Source organism: Sceloporus occidentalis, unplaced genomic scaffold (genome assembly GCF_023333645.1).
Source record: "Sceloporus occidentalis isolate IW3139 unplaced genomic scaffold, rSceOcc1.0.p SCAF_33, whole genome shotgun sequence".
In the NCBI taxonomy this organism is placed as follows: Eukaryota; Metazoa; Chordata; class Lepidosauria; order Squamata; family Phrynosomatidae; genus Sceloporus; species Sceloporus occidentalis.
In genome coordinates, this window is record NW_028317013.1 from 4,933,009 (window position 1) to 4,949,467 (window position 16,459).

Below are 16,459 nucleotides of genomic sequence, written 5' to 3' on the forward strand. Positions count from 1 at the left end.
ATGCATGAGATTTACAATTAAAGAAATAGAATTTGGTTGCTGTTCGTGTGGATTTTAGGGGACCTAGGTAGTGCAATACACAACTTCCCAAGCTCTGCTATTTTTGAATGATCCTTATCCTCTTTCCACAAATATGCATCTCACATTTAATGCCAAAGCTCAACCCACAAAACTGTTCCAATACATTTTTTAGTTTAATAGATTTTTTTGTCGGGGGCACCAGTAGTCTTTGCACCTAGAATTTGACGGAAGCCAAGCTTGTATGAGAATGGGCCGAGATTTTCAGAACATTTATTAAAAAGTTTAAACTGCTAGCTTGGGTACTTTCCAGAGTTCCTTCTAACCTTAGAAAACAACATAGAGTTAATAGGCAAGTAACTCAGCTTGTGAGATGGTCGTGCAAGCTGTCCTCTTAGAATTCAAGACAACTAGTAGAATCTTGATATTGATTGGTCAAGTAGAACTCTTCACACACCTAGAGTTGTCACGCGTTTTATGTGTATGCGATAGTATGTCCATATCCCATGAGATGCCTACAACACTATAGGCAAAACAAAACCTTTAATCTTTACTTTCCTTCAGTCAAAGATGTGAGACTGGAACCTAGAGATTTTTGTTTTAATTTCATGGCCTTCATGAAAGCATCCATGTTGGCTGGCTGAAATCCTGGTATTAGTTTATCCAACAAACTCTCCAGGATTTAATCATACACATAAGAACATTTGCACAAGTGACGTTTAACACACTGAAGTATGAAAAAACAACTGCCCTAGTAGCCAAACAGAGCCGTATTTACCAGATTGAGAGTTTGCTGACTACATTCTTTCAAGACTATAGGTCAGGAAAACGGAGATGCTCTTGGGTCTTGCAAATTCTTTAAAAAGCAAGAAGTATTAATATATGAATACAATACACTGGGTGGAAAACAACAGAAATGACGAAATTGTGGTTGCATGCAAATTTTCATCCTGCTTCAAATTTAAGCTTTGTTCATACTACAAATTAAGCGTGATGGGGTTATGTTTCACTTTAAAATTGAACCTGCAGAACTGGGAAACTAGTAGATATACCTAGCTAACCTAGAATTCTTCACCTTAAATCAGTCTACATATTTGTAGTTACAAATCTACAAGGCTGAATTAAATTGTAAAACCTGACAGGTTATAAGGCAAAATATTTAAACTTGGATCCAACTTTACATTATGAATCAACCACGTGCGCAACAAACCACATTCGACCATGAAGACTTGACCAGAAATCGACCCAAGAGTATATAAAATTCAGAGCAAGGTGACATTTCCATTGATCCTCACTGGAAAGGTGCCTGAATGATTATGTATGTAAGGGAAATAGTAGATGAAATACATGTCCAGATATTAATAGTAACATACACCGATCAACCATAACATTATGACCACGGACAGGTGAAGTGAGTAACACTGATAATCTTGTTATCATGGCACCTGTCAGTGGGTGGGATATATTAGGCAAACATGTTGTCCTCATAGTTGATCTGTTAGAAGCAGGATAAGTGGGCAAGCATAAGGATCTGGGTGACTTTGACGAGGGCCAAATTGTGATGGCTAGACGACTGGGTCAGAGCATCTCCAAAACTGCAGCTATTGTGGGGTATTCCGGGTCTGCAGTGGTCAGTACCTATGAAAAGCGGTCCGAGGAAGGAAAAGCGGTGAACTGGTGACAGGGTCATGGGCGGCCAAGGCTCAGTGATGCACATGGGGGGTGAAGGCTGGCCCATGTGGTCAAATCACACAGATAAGCTGCTCAAATTGCTGAAAAAGTTAATGATGGCTCTGAAACCGTTTGTTGCATATGGGGCTGCGTAGCTGCAGACCAGTCAGGGTGCCATGCCATACCATTTTTTTTGACCATTATATACACCTGGAGCAATTTATTCAAAATTGGAGCAAGCATTGCTTCTCTTTTGTGAGTGCAACCACAATTGGGAGGGGGGTTCATTGTGTTGAGTTGTATTGCACTATTATTTTTTGTTTTTATTTTAAAGATTTCTTTTCAAGAATTGAAAAACATTGGGTATACTACTATATCAGGTTTTGTCTTCTGTTATATTTATTAGATGGCACCAAAGCGCACTTTATCACCATTTTGAGTATATTATATCTTGTTTTCTAGTTAAAACAGTTATGTATGTTGAACTTATTGGGTTTCTAATGACTAAAATATTGAAACAACTGAATATTAATTGCCATTTTAATAATGTAATGATATTTTTGAGACTTCCCACACACCTCTTGTTTGAGTTTTACGTTATAACTTGGGCAATCGGTTCTTAAATATATATATAACACAAGTTGTAAGATAACATTAAGCTTATTTGCCCTTGACCTAGATTTTAAATTTCTTCCATGTTCTGTGCCAGTGCTACATTGTTCCGATTAGGAATCTTAGTCAGGACAACTGGAATATAACATGTCATTACAAAGAAGAGTTAGTAGTCTTCCATGACTTGGTTGCCAAAGGATAATACTAAGAATGACCTTTTCTGCACTCCTAATTCATTCTGAATACAGTATTTAAACCTAATTTTGATAGAAATTATGCAGAAAAGTGAAAGAGATGGTAGACCATTGTTGGGTAGAGCTCTGGGTGACATTACATACTCTGAGCTGGAAAGTATGACGTAGTATATCTAAACTACAGCTTCAGACAGGACCACTGAGGTTAATTTGAACACATCTCTCACCTGGCTGTTTCCTGCCTGTGTTCCAGTTCTGTAACCTATCCACAATAAGTTAGTGATTGACAAGGTGGACTACCATGCATTCAAAATGGTCAAGCAAACTGTATATTACTAGGTCTTCTGAATGGCAATGTCAACTAGGCTAAAATATCCGTCTGTTTTCCATTTTGATCTTGTACCTGCTAATTCTAGCACTGAAGCTACCAAGATGACCATTTGTTTTTTTTCAATCAATGAGGTGAAAATAATGATTGTCAGTCACAGGAACATTGCATTATTACCAGAGTTGTAACTGGAAGTCTTTGGTACTTCACTTTCTAGCACTTCACCCAATTTTTTTGTGCTTTCCACTATGTGTTGATCCCCCTAGCCCTGGAGTCTGTATTACAGTGCAGTTCCTGGTGCTATGCCTGCCAGCTAGTCCTAATAGTTCGGTAATGGGTATGTGCAGGAACAGGGGATTAGATTTCTATGGAGGACGGTTCCTGCACAGCCCTACTAGCTATGATTTGGTGGTTGGTTCACTGAATCCAGGCCATCATTTTAAATGAAGGAAAGTATATTTGTGAGAGGAAGGTTGTACATATGTGTGTGTATGAGAGAGAACATATACAAATCAGCCATAAGATTATGACCACGGACAGAAGTGAATAACACTGAAAATCTTATTATCATGGCACCTGTCAGTGGGTGGGATATATTAGCCAGCAATTGAAAGTTGGCTATCCGCAGAGCAGTCAGGGTGCCAATGCTGACCCCTGTCCACTGCCGAAAGTGCCTACAATGGGCACGTGAGCATAATAACTGGACCATGGAACAATGGAAGGAGGTAGCCTGGTCTGATGAATCACGTTTTCTTTTACATCACGTGGATGGCCGGGTGCGTGTGCTTACCTGGAGAACACATTGAACCAGGATGCATCCATGGAGGCCCTACCTCGCAACTTAAAGGATCTGCTGCTAACATCCTTGTGCCAGATACCACAGCATGCAGACGTCTAGTGGAGTCCATGCCTTGATGGGTCAGGGCGGTTTTGGGGGCAAAGGGGGACCCACACTATATTAGGGAGGTGGTCATACGGCTCGTCTGTGTATGTATAACATTGAGAGTCTCCAACCTCAGAAAAATATTCTGTTCTCACACATTTCATATCTAGTTTAGTTTTGTGCACTGATTTTATACAGGTTTGCCCTTGAATAGAGCCCATGTTTGATTCTAAAAGGTTATCAAGTGTTAAAATTAGCCTGAAGTTGTTTGCAAGGAGCGGCCAGAAATCCTTAAATAGGACGAGAGTTGTATCACAAAAACATGTCAGCTGTGCCCTTCATGTATGTATCAAGAAGATATCAAAAAGCAGATCACATTACCCAAATGGCTTGAATACATTTATGCCACTTCCATTGCACAAGATTAATGGCAGGTAATTTGTGCTTAGTGCCTAATGTAAGATAATTCTATGTAATAAAGACAATTCTAAAGGAAGCATTAAATACCATACCTCCCAACAGTCCTTGTTTTCTGCCTGATAGCCATGCTTTATCTGCATAGTCTCGCTGTACCCTATTTTAATGCCTACTAAGAAGGACTGGTGGTCATACCTTGACTTGGAGGATGGGTCTCGTCCAGTTCAGGAGCTAACCTCACCCATCTTCACCTCTTATCTTGTTTTTGATATCACTTATTAGGATAGCTTTATGCCCCCCCACTTTAAGTCTTTAAAGTGCGGCCTGTATATAAACTTACATACAGCTGCACAATTTTTATATTCTGGGTTAGGTCCCTGCTTTTGAGATTGATAGGAATATGAGAACATACACAAACTGTAATAGAATAGAAGTTTGTTTTTCTGAACAGTAAGTGTGCTTTGTTTTTTGCCATGCTGGCAATGAAGAGGTTAGAATAAGTCATAATGACTGCACCTTGAGTAGGCTTGTTTGTCTACTGGCAGCGAGTAAATACGAATTTATTGGCTGGATTAAATGTCTGCCTTGGCTTGCTTCCCGGTAAAGTACTTTTCCACTGCTTGGTCAAGCAGGCCACAGAAAAGATGAGAAGGGGCTAACTGTGTTTTCTGCTATAACCAAGATTGATGCCAGCCTGGGAACAGAATGGAATAGATAAAGAATCGGTCAAAACATATAGAAAGGAATGGTTCTATATCTTGCAGCTGCTGAATAGGATTACATTTTTCCTGGAACAATGAGCAAAATAAGAGTTCTAAAGACAGTCTGTAGAGAAAAAATATGACTAAAATGCAATTTTGCCTCACAGATTTATCTCTATTGATAGAAACACTGTTTCAGATTAATTAATAGCTACTCCTCAAGATAATGTATTCCCTTTTAACATTTAAAATAACATTTGAACCACTTCTCCATTATTTTTGCAAACCAGAGCCCATAAAATGAATTGTTTTTATAAGTATGCCTAATATCAACTTAATGCCACAAATTTCCAATATCGAAAAAACAAAAGTACCTAAAAGCAGCAAAATATACGACCCCCATGAGAGGTTTAGAAACTTCAATCCATAGAAGGACCAGCCACTAGGCAGTTTAGGCTACTCACGCTGTAAATCATTATGTGAGTTACTATGACAACCGTGTGATTTAAATACTGTACAAGGATGCACATATAGGTTTAACCTCCCTAGTGCTTTTTGGATTATTACCGTAATTCACCTCTTCAAATACCTTGAGATGATGACACACCACTGAATGATGCATCCATAGCTCACTGTGCCCACGTGATCAATAATAAAGGGTACATTCTACCCTGTACTTTCTCAAGTAGTGATTCACTTTGAATCAACTTTGGATTTCTACAAACCAGCCCTACTTGGTTTCACCGTGCCATTGGCTTTGGGACTTTCATTGGCATCTAGGCCTACAGATTGTTGAACGTCTGTTTGTTTTCTTGATGCTTGACTTGTCACATCTTGGCTTTAGACTATCCTTTTGGGAACAGTGTCCTGTGATCAGCCCCTGCAGTGATAGCCACGGAAGGGACAACCTTTTCCAGATGCAAGTCCCTCTTTACATCCTACAGTGACATATCTGTTGTGTTGTTTCCCAAGTTCCATCAGATCCCCACCTCTTGTTATATTTAGAAACACACATTCAAGTGCTACTTCCATAAAGAATGAGACAAACTGACAAAGGATACACAATTTTTCACTCATAAATATTTAAAATTAAATAGTAAAATCAGGAAACATTAAGGGAGACAAAGCTTGTCAAATTGTCACGTCAAAAGCCGATCTTGTCCCTTTTCCAAATACTATATTTTTCAGTTATGTAATGGTGTTTACAGTATATATGCAGATGTATTTATCTCAGGCGCTGCCCTAGGACTCCAGCCTCCCCCTCCACAGCCTTCATCCAGAGAACTGGGATATGATGTCTTAAGACGCAAAGCTCCTTGTAGTGGATCCAATGGAGGTCGTGCTGGCTTGGCACAGCGAAAATAGTGTGAACGAGCTGGTTGGGGAGATCTGCCCTGTAACAGGATCATTGTGTAGCATGACGGGGCTGCTGGCCCCCCTGGACCTGCCTTACTAAGCCTAGGCCGAATACATTACTGTATACATGCATTATCAACCATATAACATGTGTGCAGCCATCTGAAGTTCCTGTTCTCAATTCATGATTATCCCTGCTTAGATTACTGCTTCTGTCTGGTGGACAATGATTCTGGCATCCTGTTTAAAGTTGAGGCTGAAAAGAGTGGATTTTATAACAGGAAACTAATTGTAATAAGTACTATGCTAGTTAGGCCACTTGGCCAAACAACTGGTGGGCCGCAGGCCAACTGCTCCACACACTTACTTGACTTACTGCTAGATGCTGTAGTGTGCAGCCACAGGCTGGATGTGCCTGGCCATATGCTCTGTAAACCTAAAAATGCTGGATAAGTACTAGTGAAGACAGCAGAACAAATCATATTGTCACCAAAAAAAATGCTCTACTCACATTTACTAAACATGATATGTCTAATATAGTGTCAAAATGTAATCAGAACATCTTCTGCATTAGTTCCATGACGTGTCAATTCTCTACTCTTCCTTCATAATGCCCAGATGATTCAAAGCTTTTGTATTAAAGTTGAGGAAATATATTTTCTGTTAAAGAAAGTGTATTATGCAGAAAAGGATTCCTGGTACACAAAGCAGCATTTATCCGTAATTAATTTGTGTTTCAGAGCTACCATACCTGGGAACTTTCTGTAAGACATAACCCCTTCAAATATCAACCCCTCTAAAGGTCAGGTCAAGAGTTCCACTGTCATGTCTCATTAATTGCAGCAACCAGCTTTAGTTATTTCACACAAAACATTACTTGTGAAGTCATAACAATATACTGAATGGTAACCTGTGTTAAAGGCAGGGATTCCTACTGTGATATACCAGTGAGTAAAGTACCAGTTAGGAGGTTTCAGAATTAGTGTAACCTGAGCAATTCCACTCCAGACTGTGAGACTCTGCAAACTTGCCCTTACACTGTTGGTCCAACTCAAGCATTCCCAGGTATGGTCACCAATTTCATGAGCTCTGGTTACAGGCACTTTGCACAGTTACCAAGAACTTAACCTAAGAGCAGCACGTGACTTAACCAAAATGCTCATTGGTTCAGATCAGCGTGTCATTTGGATTCCTAGTCAGGCTGTGACCAGATTTGTTCATGTATATCGCTTAGTATCCAAGTTATTGGTGGCATCTCCCCTTCAAGCACGAGGCATTTCTCATAGGGCCAAAAATACAACAGCAATACAATGCATACACATTCATTGTGATTTATCACATCTACCAAACTTCTTAGAATAACCATTTGCTTAGAAATCCAGTTCAAATGTTGACTACCCATTGCTTATTACATTTCATCACAATCCACCAAGGTCAAGCTAATTGGCTTTAATTCACACACCTTATAGGAATAGTGGACTGCTTGGCTCAGTAAACCAGCGACTATGGAATATCAAAGAGGCAGAGATCTTGTATAATAAAATAAAGTATTTATTTAAAAGGCATAAAATATAGGTATTTGCATTATAAAAACTTTTGGGTTAATATGGTTGACTGGCACACATCGTACCATTGCATGGGTATAACCCAGGAGTATTTGCACTGCCGCACAGCAGCAATAAGTAGACATCAGTCCAGAACACTGGAACAGCTTTACACAGCCACATACATGGGTAATCTCTTGCATTCTCTTCACATGCAATGCAAATCACACTCTGCAGTTCAAGTCTATTTTCAAAGTCCAAGTGACTATGATGCATGTCCCCTGTTAGCCACACTTCTTGCCCCAAGAGCTTGTGGTTTGCTTTTCTCCAGAATAACTTCTTCCTTTTTTGGCACTGGAACTGGTGCTGGCAGAGGGGCTGGAGACCTCCTCTGTTCTTCCTCTTCATTATCTCGACCCGCAAATGGGCTGCACACTGTTTCGACCAGTCCGATGACCACCCCAAAAAAGGCCAGCACGCTGCCCAACACGTAGATTTTCACCATTTTCCTGTTGGGTTTCTGGCTGAGCATCTCTTTGGCAAAGGGAATTAGCTCTTGGATGGTTTCCATGCTGCTGATATGGAGTCAAGTGTGCAAGCTGCCAAAAGAAAGAAAAATCTAATTAAATTGAATGCTCTCCATAGCACAAACAAAGTTTTTATGCGAGTCAATACCAAGATACAATAACTATCACATTGCATGGCATTTCATCAGATACAATGGCAATTCGTGGCAGCAGCAGAAAGTTGGACAAAATAAATTGCATGTAGGATCATGATAGCCCTGTTCCAAATATAGATCCATACAAGACTAGAATGCCATTTTAAGCTAAAATTCCTTTTGATTGTTTAAGGAATTGGGAAGGAGGGTGAAGTTAAATGAACAGAGTAACATGTTTGGTAATAACCAACAAGCAGACAACGAACACTACCTAAAATCCTGCACAGAGGATGAACACATTCGTCTCGGGAGCATCGGGATATCATAACACATAAGGCATACAACGATCTACCATCGTTGCCTATTTAATAACCCATTCATGCAAGATACGATATACCTAGTATATAGCCCACCTCTAAATGCATTTATTAATAAGGAAATTGCACGCGTACATATTAACTCACAAACAGTGATACATTATATAGCCAAACAATGCACTGGTAGCGCATCAAGCAAAAAGCACGCTTACCTAGCAAGCCTTTTAATTGTCGCTGTCGGGAGTAGATCTTACTACGTGCTGTTCTCGAAAGCCGCAATGTCAGTTGTCTAATGTCTTCATGTTGACGCACTGGTTCCTTTTAAAGCCATTCAGTCCTGCCCTCTTTGCGACGTCACCAGGGGGGGCTGGTCGCTGCTGTGAGCACGTGCTGATCACGCGCTGCACTTGGCAGCCACGGAGCGCTCGTAGCCAGCCGTGTATTGTGGGCTAGCTTGTCGGCGGGCTGTGTGCATGCACGCAGCATGCTCCCACTCCCCTCTCCTGCAGCTATTCATTCTCATTATAGGAAGACACGGTGGGGGGAGGTGCTGGGATTTCCCATTGTGTCCATGCTCTACACTGCAGTGGTCACGTAGTAAACGTACCGGGGTCATTTGCTTGACCCTAAACATCTTATCTGGGACGGACACTTTAAGAAGAAAACAACTTGTTCTTAGGTCTTGTTGTTTTTTTTTGGCGCATTGATGTAAATGAACCTCTTAATCTTGTTTCCATAATTCCTAATATTTGCTCTCTCTTTGTTAATATTTCAGTAGTATATTATACTACTATATATATTATGATATATATTATATTATCTTTTCGTTTGTCTAGGAGCCTGTGTTTGTGAGATTTGTACAGCGCTGCGGAATATGATGGCGCTATAGAAATTAAAAATGCAATATTTTGCGTGCCAAGCACCAGACGGCTGCTCTGAAATAGTTAAAAGGGAATGTGGGACCATTAACAATGTGGGGCAGTTTTTAACCCCTTCCCTACTAAAGGGGCTAGCTGCTCTGTGCTTTTGCGCCGTTCTGTAAAGCTATGAAACAAACCATCTCGTATATGATATTATATATAAATGTGTCTGCTGTTATTTTTACCATAAACATGCTTTGAGCAATACGTCAGAATTATTTGTGTTATGTTTTGCATACAAAATCAGAGGAGAAGCACCACCGCTGTTTATTGCTGCTTCGTTTAAAGAAAATAAAGGTATTATTCTGTGTGTACTGTATATTTTGAATAACTCTTTGTATTATAGAAGATAATACATTGTCGCAACCGCTCCTGTCTCTTGGAGTGATACAGAAGTAAGCACAATATATATTTTTGTATAGGTCTGCTACCATGCTTACCCATATATATATATATATATATATATATATATATATATATATATATATATATATATATATATATATATATATATATATATATATATATATAATTATGTTGTTATTATTATTACTATAATCAGATCATATTTTTATTAGCAGATTGTATTAATTTTGGTCCAGTTTAAAATAAACTATGTGATTCTAAGTCACGTTTTATGTTGGAAGTGTAAGTAATTTCATTTCCGAGCGGTATGTTTTAGATGAGAGGAGCATGTCAAAGGGATGAGTGCTTTCGTACTGACTCCATTGTGCAAAGCAGGCAGGGGCTGTTGTTGCTATCAGCGATTCTACCTTAGAGGCATACTAACTTAACCTTTAACCTAGTAAGGACCATTTTGGCAAATGTTCTAGATTCAGTGCAACAAATCGGTTAACCATAGAAAAAATGTTCCCTGGATAGAGTAGAAATACAATGTCAACGCCGAACAGAAACCTATCTATTGCTATTGCACTGTAAGCGTATATATTAAGTGAAAATATATCATAAGTATTGCACACGCGTTCATCAAATATACAGGTGAACCGGAACTCGTGTAAGTCTTACCTAAGAAGATTAATGGGAATGGGGTTAGACATTGTTGTATAATGTCTAGCCAGCAACAGAACTGGCATTGAAAAAGCATTCCTCATGGTCATGTTCCACAGAGCGCCCCCTGCAGGCCGCAGCCTTAGACTGCAACTTTTGTTTGGGCAAAGCTAAAAAAAAATTTTTTTTCTTGATTATAATACAGCATTTATTGCCAGAATAGAATAAGAACACAGACTCATACATACAATGCTATGTTATATACTGCCATGAAATAATCTCCTCCATCAACAAATATACTTTTCTTTGACCTAAAAAAATAAAAGCTTTTTGTTCACCAAATTCCCGATATATGTCTTTGTTTGTTGAGTGATTCTTTCTTTTTGTTCTAGGCGTGATCGTTATGAACTCTCTGAACCCTGCTATACTGTACATTATTTACTGTAATTCAAGAGCCCTTCCTCTCTGCAGCTGTGCCATTAATACTTCAGTTTAACCGTTGAACTGCCATTAAAAAATTAAAACGGAGAGAGATAGGAGCTTTGAAATGTGGGGGGGGCGATGGGTCGAATGGGGGGAACATTTAGAGAAGACCTTAAATATGAGATGGAAGCGAGGATTAAAGGAGAATAGAGGGAAAATTATAGAAGGAAAGAAAAACAGGAAAAGGGTAGAAGGGGAGAGATATCTGGAAAGAAAGGAATAGATTAATACTGGATCGACTGTAAACTTGTAAGGACGGGGCCCACTTCTCCAACTGGATCAGCATATCTTAACATGTATTATTGTCAATTTGTATAGTCTCAATTTTAATGTTTCATTTTTACCCTCCTCTATCGTAACTCTATAAAGAAAATGTAATGTAATAACATAGAAAGAGAATGGAGATATGGAGGGAAGAAAAGTTTTGGCGAAGCCAGCAGTACTGGTTCTAGCCTGGGTGACTCACTGGATTCATTTTAACATTATGGACCAAAGAAACTGAATTGAAAAGTCTCCTGAATCCCAATGAAGAAGTTAGCTGAAGTGCACAAAAAAGGGCAGCGGGATCCCAACCTGGGCACTTCCAGGAGTGTAAGTAGGTAAAAAAACCAAAAAACCTAAAGCAGTTGTATCACCCCTTTTGTAGATTGCTTCCTGGGCAATTACCCATCTTGCCTTCTCAAGAAATCACTCTTTCTCTCTTTCTCTCTCTTAAAATCCTAAAGACCCTATTAAAGTCCTGCTTGTTTTGCCACAATGATTTGCAAAAATGTATTCACTATGTACACTTATTTTTGCGTGCAACTAGTACAAAAGTGTGCCATTGTTGTGTTATAATCAGAGGTCTACCTTTTTTTTTTACTCCTACAGCTCATGTTTTTTATGGCATGCAGCGTTGTATTCTGGCCTAGGCCGACTACGCCAAGGGCAGCAGGACAAATAATTGGAATGACCGTAACATATACAGTTTCTTTAATATAAATAATAAAGAATATAAGAACCCCATACACGTAGGACAATTAGGATGCTGAAAATACTTAGTATATAACAAGTCGTCCCAAAAGACAAATACCAATGGCATAGACGAGGTGTCGCCCAACGTTTCTGGCACAGTGGCTTACCCGAGGCTGCCACCTTTCCCACGTTTAGCACACATTGAATTGCGTTCCTGGCACACTATATGGGCACCCAAGAGGATCATTGCTGGACTATCATCATATCACCCGGGTATCTTTTTTGTAAAATGATTTCTTAATGATTCACGTGTTGTAACCGTTTTATTTTTAAATCGGATGGAATAAAACAGCCCTGGTCTATTTCATCTGGTGTTAATATTGCATCAGCAGATGCTCCAGTGGGTTGCATCAGACAGCACTGAACCCACTAACCTCTGTCTCTGGTTGAATCAGGAAATATTCAGGCTGCCTTTAGTACACTGAACCTCCCTCGCTTACATACCAGAAGCATGACAGACTTAACTCTTTGTTTAGTTCTGTACCACAAAGATCTCTCCTGCTTACAAAGATCATAGTGTATGGCACAAAGGGAGCCACGGGGTATCAAGTAGCTTGAAAGCAATAATGTGTGTTGAAACGGCAGTAAATGTCTGTGTGATTTTACCTAAATACACTGGGTACAAAATATGAAAATACCGTATTTGCTCGATTATAAGACAGCCCCCCCCAAAATTTGAATATTAATTTAGGAAAAAAAGAAAACGCCTAAATATAAGACTACCCTAAAAGAAAAAAGTTTTATTAGTAAATATTAATTCAGGGTAAACTATTTTTTCATATTTAATAAAAACTATGATTGAGAAAAATGTTTTTTTTTTGTTTTTATTTCCTTTTATTTGCCAACCTGCCCCCAGTTATGCACAGATATGCCTTATACCCCCCATATGCCACTATGCCTCCCTGATATGCCTTTTAATCCCCTATATGCCACTTGCCCTCTGTGCTTCAGATTCCCTGGTGTCTAGTGGTGCTCCATCATAGAAGCCCCGGCGAAGTGCCAGCAGCAGCAGCGGAGGTTGTCTGCACGCATCGCGCTGACGTCTACCGGCTGCCAGAGAGGAGGATCCAGGTCCCCTGCAGCGCTGCGGGGATCTGTATCTTAGTCTTGTACTCAGACCTCTATTTGAGGTCTGATTATAAGACAACCTCGAATATAAGATGATGGGTGTTTTTCCGAGCTTTTGCTCTGAAAAAACCTTGTCTTATAATCGAGCAAATACGGTAATAGGTTGGTGAATATGAAGATTTACTCTGGTAACAATAGTAATGCAAATAATGTAAAAATATACCGTATTTGCTCGATTATAAGACGAGGTTTTTTCCAGAGCAAATGCTCTGAAAAATACCCCTCGTCTTATAATCTAGGTCGTCTTCTAATCAGACCTCATTCTGCTGGGGCCAGGCTGCTTACCGGGCTTTGGTCGCGAGCAGCGGTCGCTCCTACTAGCTGCAGGAGAACAGGAAGCTAGCACAGTCCTCACATAACTCTGCCTCCTCCCTCCTTCCTCTGGGGGCGGGGCCAGAGAAGTTGCTCGCACAGCCGGGCCCCTGCAGAAGTCTGTGAGTGAGAGATCTGCAGTTTAGGTAAGGGGGTGGGGGAGGGTTTTTGTGATTAATGTGTGAAGTATGTGTGATTAATGGAATGAATGAGTATTTAAATGTTTGTGAATGAGTGTGTGTGTGTGATAGCATGGATGTGTAAGGGGGGTGGTGGTGGTAGCATGGCATAGGGAGGCTGTAATCACACTACTATCATCCCCAGGTTCCAGCATGTACTGGCTGCCTTGGCTTGATAGGAGTGTGATTGCTGTTAGCAGTTATATATATATATATATATATATATATATATATATATATATACCTCCAGAAATGCATTTTAACCCCCTATATGCCACTCAGCCCCATGATATGCATTTTAACCCCCTATATGCCACTCAGCCCCATGAGATGCCTTTTAACCCCCTATATGCCAGAGTGGCATATAGTGGTATAAGGCATATCATGGGGCAGAGGGGCATATAGGGGGTTAAAAGGCATATCATGGGGCACAGTGGCATATAGGAGGGTAGAAGACATTTCTGGAGGCAGAGTGGCATATAGAGGGTTAAAAGGCACATCAAGGGGCAGAGTGGCAAATAGGGGGTATAAGGCATTTCTGGGGGCAGAGTGGCAAGCCTCGGGGCAGATGTGCATAACTGGGGGGGGCAGGTTTCCTTTTTTAAAAGGAAATAAAAAATATATATTTTTCTCAATCATAGCTTTTATTAAATATGAAATTTTTTTTACATTAATTAATATTTACTAGTAAAACGTTTTTCCTATAGGGTAGTCTTATATTCAGGCTTTTTGTTTTTTTCCTAAATTAATATTTTGATTTTGGGGGGTCGTCTGATAATCAGGGTCGTCTTATAATCGAGCAAATACGGTAATAGTGTAGCTAATACGTATTTTCATTCTTGTATGAATTACAGAATACAATGCATGGGAACTGAAATCTCATTTGTACAATGTGCCATTCCATGATTATATGATTATAATATATAAATCGTTAATGCATTGCCTTTCCTGGGTTGACAGATGATAATATTTTCAAATACGCTGCCAGCAAAAGAACGACAATGAAAAAGCAGATGATTCCGCTTATATAGTGTAACAGAAACCAAGCGGTCTAACAGGACATTTATGGCTGTTGTTGCCCCTTTCATTGCAGCGAAAACAGGCTACAAGAAGGGGAGCCGCTCCGGCTCTCAGAGTAAAGGTGCTCCTCTGGAGAAAAAGGGTCATGACCATACCTGGGAACTTCTCGGCTGCAGCTACCCGGAGCCTTCCCTTGCGGGATGCGGCCAGGACTGCACACTGACGTCGACGCGCAGTCCCGCTGATGTCGGTGGGCGGTCCCGCTGATGTCAGTGGGAGTTCCCGCTGACGTCAGGGGCGTTCCCGCTGATGGAAGCGGGAAAACCCCCCATTTAAAGGAAAAAGTCCACACAGGAAACTACCAGTGTATTGACATATATACAGCTGATATCAAACCTGCCATTAATATATTTCTGCTTTTCTCCTGCTCAAAAAGTGCACACTGACTACCTTACTGGAATCTGGTAACATCTTATTGTCATTATATTTTGAAGTAGTTTGTCTCTAACATTACAGTTATTCCAAATTTAAACAAAATGAGGGTGACAAAAAAAGTCTTATCACCATAGCAACCAATGAAATGTTGCTGCTGATTCTGTTGGTTGCTATGGTGATAAGATTACAACAGAAAAAATGTTTCACATATAATCCCCGATGTAACTATTGAACTTACTTTACAATGTGCTATCTATCGTGTATGCGCTTCTGCATATGCACACCAGCAAATCATACCGAATGGTTAATTCTGCTTATGGTGGCGTGATCTAGTAGGCAGGGAAAGGTATAAAAGTGCACATGTGTGTAGTATCTGATAAGTACCTAGACATTATAACTAGTGATAATCACATATGGAATTTACTGTTGATGATAAATGAATGCATGATTAGCACTATGTCGTTTATAATCCATCATAAAACACTGGAGCATTCATGATCAGCGACCTTCTTCTGCAACGTGGATATCCGTAGAGCGCTTAAATTAAATTACTATTCCATGAACTGGTTGCCTTTTCCATATGGAAGTATACTATATCTTGCCCGGATAGTAGTGACGGTACTGCATCCATAACAGATTTACATGTTAAGGGTAGTAATTCTGGCTTATACATATGGCACAAGCGCTATTTTCCTTAAAGGTACACTCCCGCCATTGTATGCATCTTAAAGCACAATCCTTCATTTTTTTGCATGCAAATGCCTAAAGGGATTCATCAGAATCATCTCTATACATTTGCACCCGCTCCCTAACTGCAGCTTCTTGCTTTGCAGCAGATGTGTTTGAGCCTTTTCTCTTTATCGCTCACCTTTCTTTTTATCTCTCTTCTTTCTCTTTATATCTTCCTCTTCTCTTTGATCTCCTTTTCTCATTGTCGCTTCACCTCTTTCTCTCCCCTTTCTTCACATCTCTTACCATTCTGAAGTCCTGTTTGACCCCTCATTCAGTGCTCCATTGCAGTGCCCAGCTTCAGTGCTGAGCATTAGCAGTTGGCACACTTCACACTGTGAACAGACCACATGCTCCCTTTGTTTTGGGCCGGTTAAAGAGAGATCCATGACCTCCCCAACTGCCACTGCTCTTCCCACAACGATCGCACCCCCCATCGGTGTGTCCTGCATGCAGCTCCCAACTGCTTTTGGTTTGCATGCTTTCTGCACCCTCTCAAAGCTGCACCTGAAGTGAGTGCCTCACTCGT

General features: G+C 40.1%; 1 protein-coding gene across 1 annotated transcript; it reads right to left on the reverse strand.

Annotated features, from left to right (window-relative positions):
• Positions 1–7,989: 7,989 nt before the first annotated feature.
• On the reverse strand, positions 7,990–8,295 carry LOC149298370 (G0/G1 switch protein 2-like). The gene has a single exon (XM_089487558.1). The coding sequence runs from the start codon at positions 8,293–8,295 to the stop codon at positions 7,990–7,992; it is 306 nt and encodes a 101-aa protein (XP_089343684.1).
• Between the last annotated feature and the right edge of the window lie 8,164 nt (positions 8,296–16,459).